General features: G+C 30.6%; 1 protein-coding gene and 1 non-coding gene across 2 annotated transcripts in view; one reads left to right on the plus strand and one right to left on the minus strand.

The window, feature by feature from the left end:
* LOC111420585 (nuclear transcription factor Y subunit gamma) overlaps positions 1 to 18,065 on the minus strand; it is an 83,771-nt gene that overhangs the window by 18,636 nt on the left and 47,070 nt on the right. The window contains exon 6 of the mRNA XM_071195425.1: positions 11,776 to 12,279. Within this exon, the coding sequence (XP_071051526.1) occupies positions 11,776 to 11,820 (45 nt within the window). The 5' untranslated portion in view covers positions 11,821 to 12,279. The remainder of the gene's footprint in view (positions 1 to 11,775; positions 12,280 to 18,065) is intronic.
* On the plus strand, positions 783 to 853 carry TRNAG-GCC (transfer RNA glycine (anticodon GCC)). Its single transcript has one exon. It is a non-coding gene; the product is annotated as a tRNA-Gly (tRNA).

An 18,065-nucleotide genomic window follows, 5' to 3' on the forward strand; every position in this document is an offset into this window, starting at 1 on the left:
GACGATATTTCCAGCGTCCTTCATAATCATTTCTAAAATATCATAGAAAAGGCAATTCCCTACTTCGCTAATACACAGAGAATTGTTCGAGATTGTTAAAGATTGTAGTAGTAACCATGTGGACCACGCCTTCAAGGTTCACTCTATCGATCTATGACTTTTTAAAAAAATCTATCCGGATCTTATTGTTTGTGGGAATGAGAAGTGGAGGCGTCGTTTTAATCGACGAAGAAAAAAAATTAAAAAAAAAAGAATTAGCTTCCGTTTTCAATGAGACAACGAACTTTCCAGAATCGAATTTTTTCACTTTTTGCGTCAAACGCAGCACGAAACGCGCGCCCGTCACAGTATCGTGACAATGACTTTCAAGATATCCCAGGGTCATCAACAAAGACCAATTTTACCCAACATTTGTAACTAAGTGAAAAAAATCAAAAATAAGAAAACCATCAACGAGATCTTTTGTATCTTAACAAAGAGCTCGTTTTGAGCCTCATTTAGGTCTCATTTTCAACGACTCGTTCTCGTTCTTTTTATGATCCTTGATCTTCCCTCGAACTTTACAAAGATTTACGCACAACGCGCGTTTTGTAACGGGTTAAATAAAAACGTACTTTGCAAACAGGTGCTCATGGTCAAAGAAGGCGAATTCCTCTATCCTTAGTAGATGATGCAAGAGAAATTACATCATTGGCGAAGATTTTTTTAATCGAAGAAAGCCTTCATCGTTGAAACTAATTAGAATTAAATCTAACCTAAAAAATAACTGTCAGTTTGTGTCAGCATCGGTGGTTCAATGGTAGAATGCTCGCCTGCCACGCGGGCGATCCGGGTTCGATTCCCGGCCGATGCAATTTTTTTTTTATTTAAATTTATTGATTAATTAAAAAAAAAATGAGATCAAGATGAACTTTAAAAGAGCGATTAATTCTTATTCCGTTAACCAAAAAAAAACGGTTTTTACTTTAAAGGTCATCTTAAAAATGCCTCAAAAAGAAGCAAAAAATTTGTATGAAAGAGTAGCCGGGAGAGTGTCGGTCGTAATTAGTAGCCCCAGGGCCTCAATTCGGCATTGAACGGCCTTCACAAAGCCAACGTTAAGGTTAATGCTACCTGCAGGCGAACGATGACTTCTTGCACGCTCCCGATGGCTCTTTTAAACACCGCGACGGGTTATTCAAAGAAACATACTTTAATTTCGATACTTTGAGACATTAAAAACGGTAGCAAGCTTTAATTATGTATTAACAGGTTTTTTCGAGGTTAATTTATAATCATTAATATCAACAAAAAAAAATTAATCGATCAAAAAGATTTTTATAACAACAAAAATGTTAAAAGCGTTATGCGTTTTCTTCTTATAAACCTCTCCGTTTCGCGGTACGTAAAGCGAAATGTCAACTTGCCCTTGACACTTATTAGAGAAATACACGAGAAATAATACAAGACACATTTCCCTATTATTACGGCGGCAACGCAGACTTTCAATTCAACCGTTTGAAGCACTCAAACGATTATATAACGATTTTATTATAAGAACTGGAGCACGAAATAACGAGGATAAAGATCGAGAGGAAGAAATCGCTCTTTGTGGGATAAATTTAAAAATAAAATGCATTCTTCCGCATTCTCGATTTCGTTATTTAAATAAATATCGTTAAATTAACACCTTCACATCGACAAAAAATGTTATTAACACCCACAGAAATTAAACAACTTAATTTTGAATGAAATGTTATTATCATCCTGGTTTATAAAAACATCATCACAATTTTATTAAATGAATTGATTGTACGATGTGTTATTTTTATGTTTTTTAAATTTTTAAAAATCTAAGATGGTCAAAAATAAATAATGCGTGTATATTGCAATAGATAATTAAAAAACGCGTAAAATGAGTCCAAACTCGACCTATCTATGTGTTATAACACCCGAGATATCTTTGTTTTAAAAAATCAAGATGGCCGAAAACAAAACACTAATTATTTATGTCATTTATGGTTTTGAAAGTGAATTTTATGATGGATATAGAACGTGATATATCAAATTAGGTTAGAATTTTCCGATCTTTACAAAAATCGTATTATCTTCTTTGTTTTTTTAAATTTTTTAAAATCTAAGATGGTCGAAAATAAATAATGCGCGTATATTGCAATAGATAATTAAAAAACTCGTAAAATGAGTCCAAACTCGACCTATCTATGTGTTATAACACCCGAGATATATTTGTTTTTAAAAATCAAGATGGCCGAAAACAAAACACTAAATATTTATGTCATTTATGGTTTTGAAAGTGAATTTTATGATGGATATAGAACGTGATATATCAAATTAGGTTAGAATTTTCCGATCTTTACAAAAATCGTATAATTTTTTTAAAATCCAAGATAGTCGAAAATAAATAATGCGTGCATATTACGGTAGATAATTAAAAAACGCGTAAAATGAGTTCAAACTCGACCTATCTATGTGTTACAACACCCGAGATATCTTTGTTTTTAAAAATCAAGATGGCCGAAAACAAAACACTAATTATTTATGTCATTTATGGTTTTGAAAGTGAATTTTATGATGAATATAGAACGTGATATATCAAATTAGGTTAGAATTTTCCGATCTTTACAAAAATCGTATTATTTTGTATGTTTTTTAAATTTTATAAAATCTAAGATGGTCGAGAATAAATAATGCGTGTATATTGCAATAGATAATTAAAAAACGGGTAAAATGAGTCCAAACTCGACCTATCTATGTGTTATAACACCCGAGATATCCTTGTTTTTAAAAATCAAGATGGCCGAAAACAAAACACTAATTATTTATGTCATTTATGGTTTTGAAAGTGAATTTTATGATGGATATAGAACGTGATATATCAAATTAGGTTAGAATTTTCCGATCTTTACAAAAATCGTATTATTTTTTATGTTTTTTAAATTTTATTAAAATCAAGATGGTCGAAAATAAATAATGCGTGTATATTGCAGTAGATAATTAAAAAACGCGTAAAATGAGTCTAAACTCGACCTATCTATGTGTTATAACACCCGAGATATATTTGTTTTTAAAAATCAAGATGGCCGAAAACAAAACACTAATTATTTATGTCATTTATGGTTTTGAAAGTGAATTTTATGATGGATATAGAACGTGATATATCAAATTAGGTTAGAATTTTCCGATCTTTACAAAAATCGTATTATTTTTTATGTTTTTTAAATTTTATTAAAATCCAAGATGGTCGAAAATAAATAATGCGTGTATATTACGGTAGATAATTAAAAAACGCGTAAAATGAGTCCAAACTCGACCTATCTATGTGTTATAACACCCGAGATATACTTGTTTTTAAAAATCAAGATGGCCGAAAACAAAACACTAATTATTTATGTCATTTATGGTTTTGAAAGTGAATTTTATGATGGATATAGAACGTGATATATCAAATTAGGTTAGAATTTTCCGATCTTTACAAAAATTGTATTATTTTCTTTGTTTTTTTAAATTTTTTAAAATCTCAGATGGTCGAAAATAAATAATGCGTATATATTGCAATAGATAATTAAAAAACGCGTAAAATGAGTCCAAACTCGACCTATCTATGTGTTATAACACCCGAGATGTCTTTGTTTTTAAAAATCAAAATGGTCGAAAACAAAACACTAATTATTTATGTCACTTATAGTTTTGAAAGTGAATTTTATGATGGATATAGAACGTGATATATCAAATTAGGTTAGAATTTTCCGATCTTTACAAAAATCGTATTATTTTTTATGTTTTTTAAATTTTATAAAATCCAAGATGGTCGAAAATAAATAATGCGTGTATATTACGGTAGTTAATTGAAAAACTCGTAAAATGAGTCCAAACTCGACCTATCTATGTGTTATAACACCCGAGATATACTTGTTTTTAAAAATCAAGATGGACGAAAACAAAACACTAAATATTTATGTCATTTATGGTTTTGAAAGTGAATTTTATGATGGATATAGAACGTGATATATCAAATTAGGTTAGAATTTTCCGATCTTTACAAAAATCGTATTATTTTTTATGTTTTTTAAATGTTATAAAATTTGAAGATGGTCGAAAATAAATAATGATGGTATATTACGGTAGATAATTAAAAAACGCGTAAAATGAGTCCAAATTCGACCTATCTCAAATTTATTAAATACTCATTGGCGTAGATGTTATTGGGCTCAATATGAAGATATCCTCGATTATTGCCGTTTTTAGTGCTTTTTCGCACAAAATCATTTTTATCTCAAGAACGGTTGGTGTTAGCATTTTCAACAAAGAGTACCTTTTTTATGTAAAACACCTCGAGGAATTCAAAAATGTATTCATAATTATAATTTAATCAATGACGTAGATGTTACAGATTAAAGAATGAAGATATCTTTAATTTTTGATGTTTTTGGGGTTTTTATCACAAAATCTTCTTTATCTCGAAAATTCTTTGTGATAGAATAGAAATGAAAAGAACCTTTTTGACGTAGAATACTTCAAGGAATTCAAAAATAATCTCAAATTTATTAAGTAGTCATTGGTGTAGATGTTATTGGGTTCAATATGAAGATATCCTCGATTATTGCCGTTTTTAGTGTTTTTTCGCACAAAATCATTTTTATCTCAAGAACGGTTGGTGTTAACACTTTCAACTAAGAGTACCTTTTTTATGCAAAATACATCGAGGAATTCAAAAATGTATCCATATTTATAATTTAGTCAAAGACGTAGATGTTACAGGTTAAAGAATGAAGATATCTTTAATTTTTGATGTTTTTGGGGTTTTTATCACAAAATCATCTTTATCTCGAGAATGCTTTATGATAGAATAAAAATGAAAAGAACTTTTTTGACGTAAAATACTTCAAAGAATTCAAAAATAATCTCAAATTTATTAAATAATCATTGGCGTAGATGTTATTGGGTTCAATATTAAGATATTTTCGATTATTGCCGTTTTTAGTGTTTTTTCGCACAAAATCATTTTTATCTCAAGAACTATTGGTGTTAGCAATTTCAACTAAGAGTACCTTTTTTATGTAAAATACGTCGAGGAATTCAAAAATGTATCCATAATTATAATTTAGACAAAGACGTAGATGTTACAGGTTAAAGAATGAAGATATCTTTAATTTTTGTTGTTTTTGGGGTTTTTATCACAAAATCTTCTTTATCTCGAAAATTCTTTGTGATAGAATAGAAATGAAAAGAACCTTTTTGACGTAGAATACTTCAAGGAATTCAAAAATAATCTCAAATTTATTAAATAGTCATTGGCGTAGATGTTATTGGGCTCAATATGAAGATATCGTCGATTAATGCCGTTTTTAGTGTTTTTTCGCACAAAATCATTTTTATTTCAAAAACGGTTAGTGTTAGCAATTTCAACTAAGAGTACCTTTTTTATGTAAAATACGTTGAGGAATTCAAAAATGTATCCATAATTATAATTTAGTCAAAGACGTAGATGTTACAGGTTAAAAAATGAAGATATCTTAAATTTTTGTTCTTTTTGGGGTTTTTATCACAAAATCTTCTTTATCTCGAGAATGCTTTATCACAGAATAGAAATGAAAAGAACCTTTTTGATGTAGAATACTTCAAGGAATTCAAAAATAATCTCAAATTTATTAAATAATCATTGGCGTAGATGTTATTGGGTTCAATATTAAGATATTTTCGATTATTGCCGTTTTTAGTATTTTTTCGCACAAAATCATTTTTATCTCAAGAACTATTGGTGTTAGCAATTTCAACTAAGAGTACCTTTTTTATGTAAAATACGTCGAGGAATTCAAAAATGTATCCATAATTATAATTTAGTCAAAGACGTAGATGTTACAGGTTAAAAAATGAAGATATCTTAAATTTTTGTTGTTTTTGGGGTTTTTATCACAAAATCTTCTTTATCTCGAGAATGCTTTATCACAGAATAGAAATGAAAAGAACCTTTTTGATGTAGAATACTTCAAGGAATTCAAAAATAATCTCAAATTTATTAAATAATCATTGGCGTAGATGTTATTGGGTTCAATATTAAGATATTTTCGATTATTGCCGTTTTTAGTATTTTTTCGCACAAAATCATTTTTATCTCAAGAACTATTGGTGTTAGCAATTTCAACTAAGAGTACCTTTTTTATGTAAAATACGTCGAGGAATTCAAAAATGTATCCATAATTATAATTTAGTCAAAGACGTAGATGTTACAGGTTAAAAAATGAAGATATCTTAAATTTTTGTTGTTTTTGGGGTTTTTATCACAAAATCTTCTTTATCTCGAGAATGCTTTATCACAGAATAGAAATGAAAAGAACCTTTTTGATGTAGAATACTTCAAGGAATTCAAAAATAATCTCAAATTTATTAAATAATCATTGGCGTAGATGTTATTGGGTTCAATATTAAGATATTTTCGATTATTGCCGTTTTTAGTATTTTTTCGCACAAAATCATTTTTATCTCAAGAACTATTGGTGTTAGCAATTTCAACTAAGAGTACCTTTTTTATGTAAAATACGCCGAGGAATTCAAAAATGTATCCATAATTACAATTTAGTCAATGACGTTGATGTTACAGTGTAAAAAATGAAGATATCTTTAATTTTTGTTGTTTTTGGAATTCAAAAATAATCTCAAACTTATTAAATAGTCATTGGCGTAGATGTTATTGGGTTCAATATGAAGGTATCCTCGATTATTTAGTGTTTTTTCAGTTGCAACTAAAAGTATATAAATAAAGCAGGATATAAATAAACCAGTTAAGTAGGATGTCACTTTTTTCAAAGAATTTCTTTTAATTTTAATTTAAGATTATTTATTATATGTCAAAATCGCAAGGACAACCAGTTTTTCGCGATATCACATTTTTTCCGTGCTTTGAGGCACTCCTCATTGTCGCTTTTAAAGGGTAATCGACAACTATTTTAGCCCGCCGGTTACAACTTGTTATAACTTAAAAAATTACAATTCAATTTACTTCGAAAATGCCTTTAGGAGATCATTATTAGAACGGAACATTATTTAAGAGTAATATTGAAGAAAATAATGTTGATTGATCAACCCTTGTAAGAAGAAATTGCAAAATACTTTTTTTATTACCGTATAATTACTTCTCCTTGATATTGACTGTAACTAAAGCTATCACGGTTAACAAGTTTTCTTATTATTTACTTTCACAAGTGGTGCATAACATTTTAAAATAACTTTAATGTTGGGATTAATTTAATGTTTGAGTTTTGGAGGTTCCAAGGATTTCATCGCCGTTTCAAAACGGATTTTAAGATAACAAATTGAAAGCAAAAAACAACATTTTCATTAAAAGGGTTGTTATCTTTAATTATTTACGGGACGATTTCATTCTTTCAATGCTATTGTAATTTTTATAGAATGCATAAGTAAATTACAAAAACGCACATGACCCAAATTAGTTTAACGAGGCTAATAACAATTTTTATGGTTTTGTCATTTATGACTTAATAGTTGCAAGAATTAATAAAGAATGCAAGAATTAATAAAGGTTTTGGTTAAGCGACTCCGGAAGATGAGGTGCAATAATTAGACTTTCCAATATTATTATTATGATGTGGAACGAATATGTAAAAACGTTGTGAAACGACGAAGTTATAACATAACTTTGAAATTAATTCGTTCCATTTAAAAGGCAAGGTTATGAATTGTTTTATTTTATTTTATACAGAAAAGGATTTTAATGAATTAAACTTTAATTACTATTAATTCATGAAAGTTAACTTTAATTGGACCGCGTTATACATCACTTGACTAAGCGACATTTTATCGTTTTTAGAGATTTTCATAAAATATTCATAAAATAACCTTTAAAGTGAGTTCAAATATGACGCATTTCTCTCAAAAAACCAAAAAGTTCGAACTTTCAACTATTAATTTTGACATATTTGTCAATTTCATAAAAAATCCTTTAAAATGAGTCCAAACTCGACATATTTAACTTTAATATTAATGGAGATACAGTCACTTCCGGTTTGAAATGTCAATGTCAATTTTGACATATTTGTCATCTTCATTAAAAAAGCTTTAAAATGAGTCCAAACATGATGCACTTATCTCAAAAAGCAAAAAAGTTAGCATAAAAAACATTAAACCCGAAGTTGGCAACAATGAAGATAGCAATTTAATTTTTAAATATTAATACCAACCTTAATTTTTGATTTTTTTTATTATATTTTTGTTTTTGTGGCAAATATTAAGACATTTTATAAAAATTAAGAATATGTCAAAATGACGTTGACATTTTAAACCGGAAGTTGCTTATATCTCGAGTAATATTGGAATTAAACGTATCATGTTTGGGCTCATTTTAAAGGATTTTTCATGACGACAAATATGTCAAAATTGACGTTGACATTTTTAACCGGAAGTTGACTATAACTTCGTTAATATTGAAGATAAATATGTCGTGTTTGTACTCATTTTAAAGGATTTTTAATGAAGATTACAAATATGTTAAAATTGAGATTGACATTTTACACTGCTAAGAAAAAACTTTCCGGTGTTAATGTCAACTTTAATTTTATTATTATATTCGTAATCTTTATAAAATAACCATTAAAATGAGTCCAAACATGACGCACTTATCTCAAAAAACAAAAAAGTTAGAATAAAAAACATTAAACCCGAAGTTGGCAACAATGAAGATAGCAATTCAATTTTTAAACATGAATACCAACCTTAATTTTTGAGTTTTTTTATTATATCTTTGTTTTTGTGACAAATATTAAGATATTTTATAAAAATTAAGAATATGTCAAAATGACATTGACATTTCAAACCGGAAGTTGCTTATATCTCGAGTAATATTGGAATTAAACATATCATGTTTAGACTCATTTTGAAGGATTTTTCACGACGATTACAAATATGTCAAAATTGACGTTGACATTTTTAACCGGAAGTTGACTATAAGTTCGTTAATATTGAAGATAAATATGTCGTGTTTGTACTCATTTTAAAGGATTTTTAATGAAGATTACAAATATGTCAAAATTGAGGTTGACATTTTAGACCGTTAAGTAAAAATGTTCAGGTGTTAATGTCAACTTTAATTTTATTACTATAGTTCGTTTTCTAAGTTCAAAGTTAACAGGGAGTTTTGTTTTATCATGTTTAGGAACAAATATGTCACACTGACGTTTATTTGAGCTTCGTTATTCAAAAAGTCAAAAGAAGCTATAAGAATGGTTCTGAATTACATAGATAGGTAAGAAACGATGATATAGGGCAAGTTCGATTAACAATGAAATAGAAAGTGACAAAGACAGGTTTACTGTACTCTATGCAGAGGTGGCTTTTTAGAAATTTTTAAATTTTTTTAGTATTTTAACCTCAACTATTTAGTTACTGAAAATGTTAATAAAAATCAGGAAAACAACATATATTTTATAAAGGTTCTAATTAATACCACCAGAAACCCTAAAAAATTTGCCTTGACAAGTATTATAGAAAAAAAACGAACTAAATAATCGTAATCTTTATAAAATAACCTTTAAAATGAGTCCAAACATGACGTACTTATCTCAAAAAACAAAAAAGTTAGAATAAAAAACATTAAACCGGAAGTTAGCAACAATGAAGATAGCAATTTAATTTTCAAATATTAATACCAACCTTAATTTTTGATTTTATTTATTATATCTTTGTTTTTGTGACAAATATTAAGACATTTTATAAAAATTAAGAATATGTCAAAATGACATTGACATTTCAAATCGGAAGTTGCTTATATCTCGAGTAATATTGGAATTAAACGTATCATGTTTAGACTCATTTTGAAGGATTTTTCACGACGATTACAAATATGTCAAAATTGACGTTGACATTCTTAACCGGAAGTTGACCATAACTTCATTAATATTGAAGATAAATATGTCGTGCTTGTACTCATTTTAAAGGATTTTTAGTGAAGATTACAAATATGTTAAAATTGAGATTGACATTTTACACTGCTAAGAAAAAACTTTCAGATGTTAATGTCAACTTTAATTTTATTATTATATTCGTAATCTTTATAAAATAACCATTAAAATGAGTCCAAACATGACGCACTTACCTCAAAAAACAAAAAAGTTAGAATAAAAAACATTAAACCCGAAGTTAGCAACAATGAAGATAGCAATTTAATTTTTAAATATTAATACCAACCTAAATTTTTGATTTTTTTTATTATATCTTTGTTTTTGTGACAAATATTAAGACATTTTATAAAAATTAAGAATATGTCAAAATGACGTTGACATTTCAAACCGGAAGTTGCTTATATCTCGAGTAATATTGGAATTAAACGTATCATGTTTGGACTCATTTTAAAGGATTTTTCACGACGATTACAAATATGTCAAAATTGACGTTAACATTCTTAACCGGAAGTTGACCATAACTTCATTAATATTGAAGATAAATATGTCGTGTTTGTACTCATTTTAAAGGATTTTTAATGAAGATTACAAATATGTCAAAATTGAAGTTGACATTTTAAACTTGAAGTTAGTTATCATATAATAGACAACTTCATGGTGTTTTTTCATGATGTATTTTTCATTAAAAAAACCTTTAACATGAGTCCAAAGATGACTCACTTGTTTCAAAAAACAAAAAAGTTAGAATAAAAAACATTCAACCCGAAGTTGGCAACAATGAAGATAGCAATTTAATTTTTAAATATTAATACCAACCTTAATTTTAGATTTTTTTTATTATATTTTTGTTTTTGTGACAATTAAGACATTTTATAAAAATTGAGAATATGTCAAAATGACGTTGACATTTCAAACCGGAAGTTGACCATAACTTCATTAATATTGAAGATAAATATGCCGTGTTTGTACTCATTTTAAAGGATTTTTAATGAAGATTACAAATATGTCAAAATTGAGGTTGACATTTTAAATCTGAAGTTTTATAAATGAAGTTAATCTATCTTTTTTAGCACTTTTTTTCATTTTTAAAGTGTTTTTTGGGTTTTTAGTTAGACTTAATTTCTATATAAAATAGAAACCGGTTGAAAAGTACAAAATCAAACTGTAGATAATTTCCTAGATAATAAAAATAGATAGGAACCAAACAATTTTTAATAGTTTGAACCTGTCGATTCTGAGAAATCATATTTTTAGAGCGATGAAAACGAAAATCCCGTTTTTCTCAACATTGATATTAGTAAAAATTTAATTCATTCATCCGTGGTACCCATGTATTAGTTATTATCTCTGTTTGTTATTGCCAACAAAAGATCCATAACGCAATTATAACGAAAGTATATAGAGCATGACCGCCCCGATTTATGCGGTCGAATCGAAGGTTCAACGAGTACTAACACACTCTTGCCCAGTTATGAAATTATGAAATCGAAAATAATGTAACCACATCAAAATTAAATTTGATTTTTATCTTAATGGACATTTTTAACTCCTTTTAAAATCATTGCTTACTTAATCTCAACCCAAAAGGAAAAAAATGTTCAAAATCTTCAAACAAAGACTAATTTTCTATTAATATTATTATTACCGTGTTAATAAGCAAAGTGTTAAACAAATATTTTTGGAGTTGGGTTGGGTTTTAAATGTTCTGTAAATAAATATTAAAATGCCAATATCAATTAGCGACTTATCTGTTTAGTGAGTAGGTGTATTCATTAAATAAGTTAACCTTAGTCAGTTATCGTTATCAATTCGAATCAAAATAAATTTTTAATTAATTTAAAAAAAAATTAATAATTTAGCTTACCGTGAAGAATAACAGGGTGTTGTATAAGTTTGCCTTGGTAAACATCGCTGCTACATTCACATCATCCTGGATCTCACACAAACGCGCACTCCCCGAAGCCTCCTTAGGCTGCTGGTGGCCACTTCGTAACTGGCCTCTGCGGTCGTACAAAACTCCTTCTTCGTCGTTGTTGCTGCTGCTGCCGGAGGAGGTTAACTTTGCTTCTTGTTTCTGCTCCGCCTACGAAGGAACGCCACAGAATCTATTGCTGGTGGATTCCTCCAAGAAGAATCCAGAGGTCGTTTGAAATTCTTTTGCAAGTTAGGATCTAACCGCAACGTTAAAACATTCTTGATTCACTGATTGAATTAGACGAAAAAAAATTCTTTTGATGGTGATTATTGCTTCTTGGTGTGCCATCGTCAAGGTTATTTGAATTGGATGGGATTTCCTGGGCGATAATCGATAAAACAACCTTGAAATTGTCTTCTTACTCATTCGAAAATTAAGAACGATGCGATTATCCTTAAAAAAAAAAGAGAAATGAAGAAATTTTATTATTATCGAGAATTCGGTGATTTAAAAAAATTCCCGTAATTTCAATAAAGAAGATGGGATCCTTGGCCCGGTTAAAATTAGGATACAAAAATGAACCATTCCGCTAATTAACTTCTCCTAAATGAATCCCTGCTTTTGTTTGTGACGCCGTTTTAATGAAAAAATATGTTAAACCAATTTACACATGTCAATGATAACGTTAAAAAAATAACACGAAAAAAGTTAAAACATTAAAATTTTGAAATATTTAATCAGTATAAATTATATTTAAAAATATCTATGTAATATCTATCTAAAACTTTCCTGGTCTAGGTCTAAATTGGCGCTTAACTGTTTAATGATTAATTTTTATCAAGTCAATTTTGGTAAGTTTTCATTTTAATATTACATTATCAGATGAGCCAACAGTTCTTTTAGGTCTTGTGTTAGTTCTAGTTTCAGTTTAATAAAAATATACAACATAGTAATATCTTATACTAACTGGCGTAACTTATGCTACCACTGTCACTAGAACTAACACTAAACCTAGAACTAGAATCATTCGGGTTTAGCCGTCTTGAGAGACGTGCGGCTAAATCCGAATGATTCTAGTTCTTGTGTTAGTCCTAGTGATAGTGCTAGTGTAGAACTAGAACTAACACTAGACCGAGAACTAAAAACATTTAAGGTTAATGCTTTTTATTGCAGTCTCTAGTTATTGAGAAAATAATGTTTAAATTTGATATTGAAAACGAGGAATATTAAAAAATTCGGCCCCTACGGCAAATCTGGGGGTGCTGGTGTGCTAAAAGGATACCAGAGGACTTAATGCAATAATCTAGACTAGTCCCAGGGTGCTGCAGTCCTTAGTTGTTGAGAAAATAATTTTTAATTTTTTAATTGAAATCGATGAGTATTCAAATATTCATCACTCTGCCTCTACGTATCTGGGGGTAAAGGTAGAACATACTAGAGGGTCTATTCGAATTATCTAGGATAGTCGCAGATTGCTACAACTTCTTTAGTTTCAGAAAACGATTTTTCAATTGATATGTTCAATACTTGTCTGGTCAACTGTAATAATTACAGTTGACCAGACAAATTGTATGTATCTGAATCTGGTACAGATTCGAATATGAATCTATGAGCCCTAACAACTACACTGTTGGACATAATTCACAAGCACACCCTATATAATCTGAACGCGTGAAGATAAATCCATGATATTTGCGGAGTACAAAGGTTTACTGTAGACGAGTTTATTCATCGAGTTTCGAGATGTTCCGTCGCGGCATTGTTGACTGAGCCGCTCTTCCAAGTGGAACATTCCGTCGCTATGGAGACCAAAGTGGATGGAAAATACCGGTCGTTTTTAGTGTGGTGTGAGGAACCACATTGTTATCGTACTCTGTGCGCAATGGATGGGCGATCGCGTTACTTAAACGAGTTTGAGCGAGGAATGTTTGAGGGTATGCACATTGAGGGTGTATCGTTCCGTGAAATTGCGTGTCGTCTCGACCGGTCGTTATCGGCAGTGCAACGGGCATGGTGAGAACGGTCTGAGGTAGGACATAGGTACCTTCAGCCGCGGCCGGGAGGGCTCTGCGTGACCCCAGCATACGAGGATCGCGCTCTTGTGCTCAGCGATTCAGCGTCGGTTGAGTCCTCCTCAAGGCAACTTGGAGCTGTTTGGCCACCATCAGGGGAAGGTGCACTCACTACGAGAACTGTACGGCGGCGTTTGGTAGATAGTGGACTGCGCGTGCGTCGTGCGAAACAGTGGGTTCCAGTAAAATCCGAGCACCGCAGCATACGTCACGAGTGGGTCAACGCTAGGCATTAGTGGGTTGCCGAGTAGAGGGACATTTTGTTTTCCGACGAATCAAGATTCGAATTGAGCACAGGTGATGCGCGAATTTTAGTTCGTCGGAGAAGTGGTGATCGTCTACTCGAGCAGTGCGTGCAAGAATGCCCTATCCACCGACAACCGAGCATTATGGTTTGGGGTGCTATTACACATGATGGACGTACACGTCTGCTGCGTGTATAGCAGCCCATGACGGGTCAACGATACGTAGATGAGGTGCTATGGTCCGTTGTGCTTCACTACGTTCGGTGGCTCCCAGGTCTGCTATACATGCACGACAACGTAAGACAGCACATCGGGAGTGTTGTACAGACCTTTGTGGAAGAGCACCGTATACGAATGCTTCCGTGGCTAGCTCGGTTTCCGCATCTGAATCCGATCAAACATGTTTGGGAAATGACTGGTCGGAGACTTCTACGTTATCCGGCTTCCTCGTCTAACGTTGAGGAGCTATGGAGGCGAGTTGAGGTGGCATGGTTGGCCATCCCTTTTGCTACAATACAGCAACTTATAGACTCCATGCCCCGTCGTGTAGCGATGGTACGCGAAGCTCACGGGGGATACTCTCGCTATTGATGTTTCTCCTCCCAGCAGAGTTGTGCCGCTCTCCATGTGAGAGTAAGTTACACTACTTTAGTACTACTTCGATACCAAATTTTATTGCGCTAGACACACGCGTTCAGATTATACAGGGTGTGCTCGTGAATTATTTCCAACAGTGTATATATTGGGACATACTTAATACATTTTTCAAATTAATATCATTTAATTAGACAATTAACAACAATTTTACCTAATGAGCAACACAAAAACAAAATACATATCCTATTACTTCTAATTAAACTATAAAAATGTAAATTTTGCCTGACAACTAAATATTGGGACATATTGGGTATTTCTAATATGGAGTAACATCGCCCTTAGATTTTATAACCGCTTGAATTCGGTTGGGCATGGAATTCACTAAGGTTCTACACTGTTCAGGAGTAAATCCATGCCAAATTTGTTTTATTTTGGCTTTAAGTTCTGGTAATATTCGTTGTGGGTTATTCCTGAAAGTTTGTTTCATTTTGTGCCACACTGTTTCAATTACATTCAGATCTGGACTGTTGGTAGGCCAATACAGAACATTAATATTTTGATCGCCAACCACTTTTGTCTAGTTTTGGCCGTATGACAAGCCGCTCCATCCTACTGAAATATGTAATTTTCGCCAAAATTTAACTGCACGATACTTGGTAGTATGCTGTTTTGTTGTATTTGTTGATATTTTGCGGCGCTCACGGTGCCATCAATAAATTCAAAGCATCCTTATCCTGAAGCTGTCATACAGCCCCAAATGATTACTCCCTTCAGAAATTTTACACGTTTTAAACAATCTTTATGAAATGCCTCATGTTTATTGCAAATATCGATTCATCGCTGAATATTATCCTGGAAAAGTCTTCTGCTTACCAAGACAGTTTAGATTTTGCCCATGTAAGCCTGGCTTTCTGTTATTTTTCTTCGTCCTTTTTTGCAGATTTTTACAAGTATTCTTTTATTTCTATCAGAAACTAACTTTCTCCATAATGTTTAATTACTTTCCACGCTATGCTTTTAGGAATATTAAGTTCATCTGCTTTTTCACGTATTGTTTTATTGTGGCAATAATTTTTAATCACTAATTCACGGATTTTTGATCCTGTAGAGATACCACGCACCATTTTAATTGATAAATACAGATTTACTCAACAGCAACAATGTTACAAGCTTTGGAACAAACCGGCAATTTAACATTTCATATTAAGTTATTTCCACAGGTTACTTATCTTAATTTGTTCCATTTTTATGGAAGTTACTTTGCACTGTCCCAATATTAAGTTGTCAGGTAAAATGTACATTTTTCTAGTTTAATTAGAAGCAATAGGGTATATATTTTGTTTTTTGTGTTGTTCATTAGACAAAATTGTTGTTAATTATATAATCAAATGATATTAATCTGAAAAAATTATTAAAACAAATTAAGCTGTTTAATTATTGTTAATTATATACACATTTTATTTTGTCCCAATATATAGTTGTTAGGGTTCGTAACTTCAGCCACATTAAAATGTCAACCTCAATTTTGACATATTTGTAATCTTCATTAAAAATCCTTTAAAATGAGAACAAACACGACATATTTATCTTCAATATTAATGAAGTTATGGTCAACTTCCGGTTAGAAAAGTCAACCTCAATTTTGATATACTTGTAATCATCGTGAAAAATCCTTTAAAATGAGCCCAAACATGATGCGTTTAAGTCTAATATTACTCGAGATATAAGCAACTTCCGGTTTGAAATGTCAATGTCATGTTGATATATTCTTAATTTTATAAAATGTCTTAAAATTTGTTACAAAAACAAAAATATAATAAAAAAAATTAGAAATTAAGGTTGGTATCAATATTTAAAGATTAAATTGCTATCTTCATTGTTGCTAACTTCGGGTTTAATCTTTTTTATTCTAACTTTTTTGTTTTTTGAGATAAATGCGTCATGTTTGGACTCATTTTAAAGGGTATTTTATAAAGATTACGAATATAATAATAAAATAAGTGTTGGCATTAACACCTGAAAGTTTTTTCTTGGCCGAAAATTCTTTCAAAAAACATCAAAATTATTTTTAGGAGCACGGCTACACACGAATATTTCTAGGTCTAGTTAGTTCTAGTTCTTGTGCAATAAAAATATACAACATAGTAATATCTAATGCTAACTAGCGCTACTTACCACTACCACTAGAACTAACACTAGACCGAGAACTAGAAACATTTGGATTTAGCCGCACGTTTTTCAAGACGGCTAAACCCGAATGATTCTAGTTCTAGGTCTTATGTTAGTTCTAGTGATAGTGTTAGTGTAAAACTAGAACTAACACTAGACTGAGAACTAGAAACATTCAAGGTTAATACTTTTTATTCTCTTTTTTGTTTTTTGAGATAAATCATGTTTGGACTCATTTTAAAGGTTTTTTTAATAAAAAATACATGATGAAAGAACACCATGAAGTTGTCCATATGTCTATTATATGATAACTAATTTCAGATTTAAAATGCCAACCTCGATTTTGACATATTTGTAATCTTCATTAAAAATCTAGATGGAAAATTTAGCAAATATGCATCAGGTTAACTTTTTTCAGTACCAATATGACAACGAAGCCTAAGTTTAAATATAGTGAAGAAGATCTTCAAATGGCTCACGATACAAGAAGTAGGGGTTTATCTTATGAAAAAGCAGCCAAGATGTTTAATGTACCAAAGTCAACTTTTATTTATAAAGTAAAAGGAAAAACGCCAATGCAGAGGAAAATGGACCCACCAGCATTTTTAAATTCTGATGAAGAAAAACTACTGGTTGAATGGTTGTTTCATTCAGCAAAGCAAATAGAGGTTTTCCTGTTACAAAAACCCAGTTGGAAAACATAAAATTTAGGTGAAAAGTTAAGTCAAGAATATTTTGCTCCTGTTTTAAAAGATATTGTGTGAATGTATTTTGTGAACAAAATAGTATGGACAAATAATAAAATGAATATTAATATATTGGCTATATAATGGCCAAACACTAAATGCGAAATACTGTTTTCCTTTTTAATTTTTAACAAATATTACTTCATGATGTTATATTTTATATGAAGGGTAAGTAACTTTAAATGAATCAGATGTGTATTTGATCATGTTTTGATCATTTTATGTAAAGGCAGAGGGATCTACAAGAAAAATACTATGGCTCGGTCAAACACTGACTAGAACACTGGTGCGTTTAGCCTAGTTAACATTTTTGATTACAAAAAATTAAAATCTCAAAAATGACTCAACTTATGTGTATGTAACATACATGTGGCCTAAAATTGAATAAAAATTTCAAAAATGTAATAAAA

This window comes from Onthophagus taurus, chromosome 3 (genome assembly GCF_036711975.1).
Source record: "Onthophagus taurus isolate NC chromosome 3, IU_Otau_3.0, whole genome shotgun sequence".
Taxonomy (NCBI): domain Eukaryota; kingdom Metazoa; phylum Arthropoda; class Insecta; order Coleoptera; family Scarabaeidae; genus Onthophagus; species Onthophagus taurus.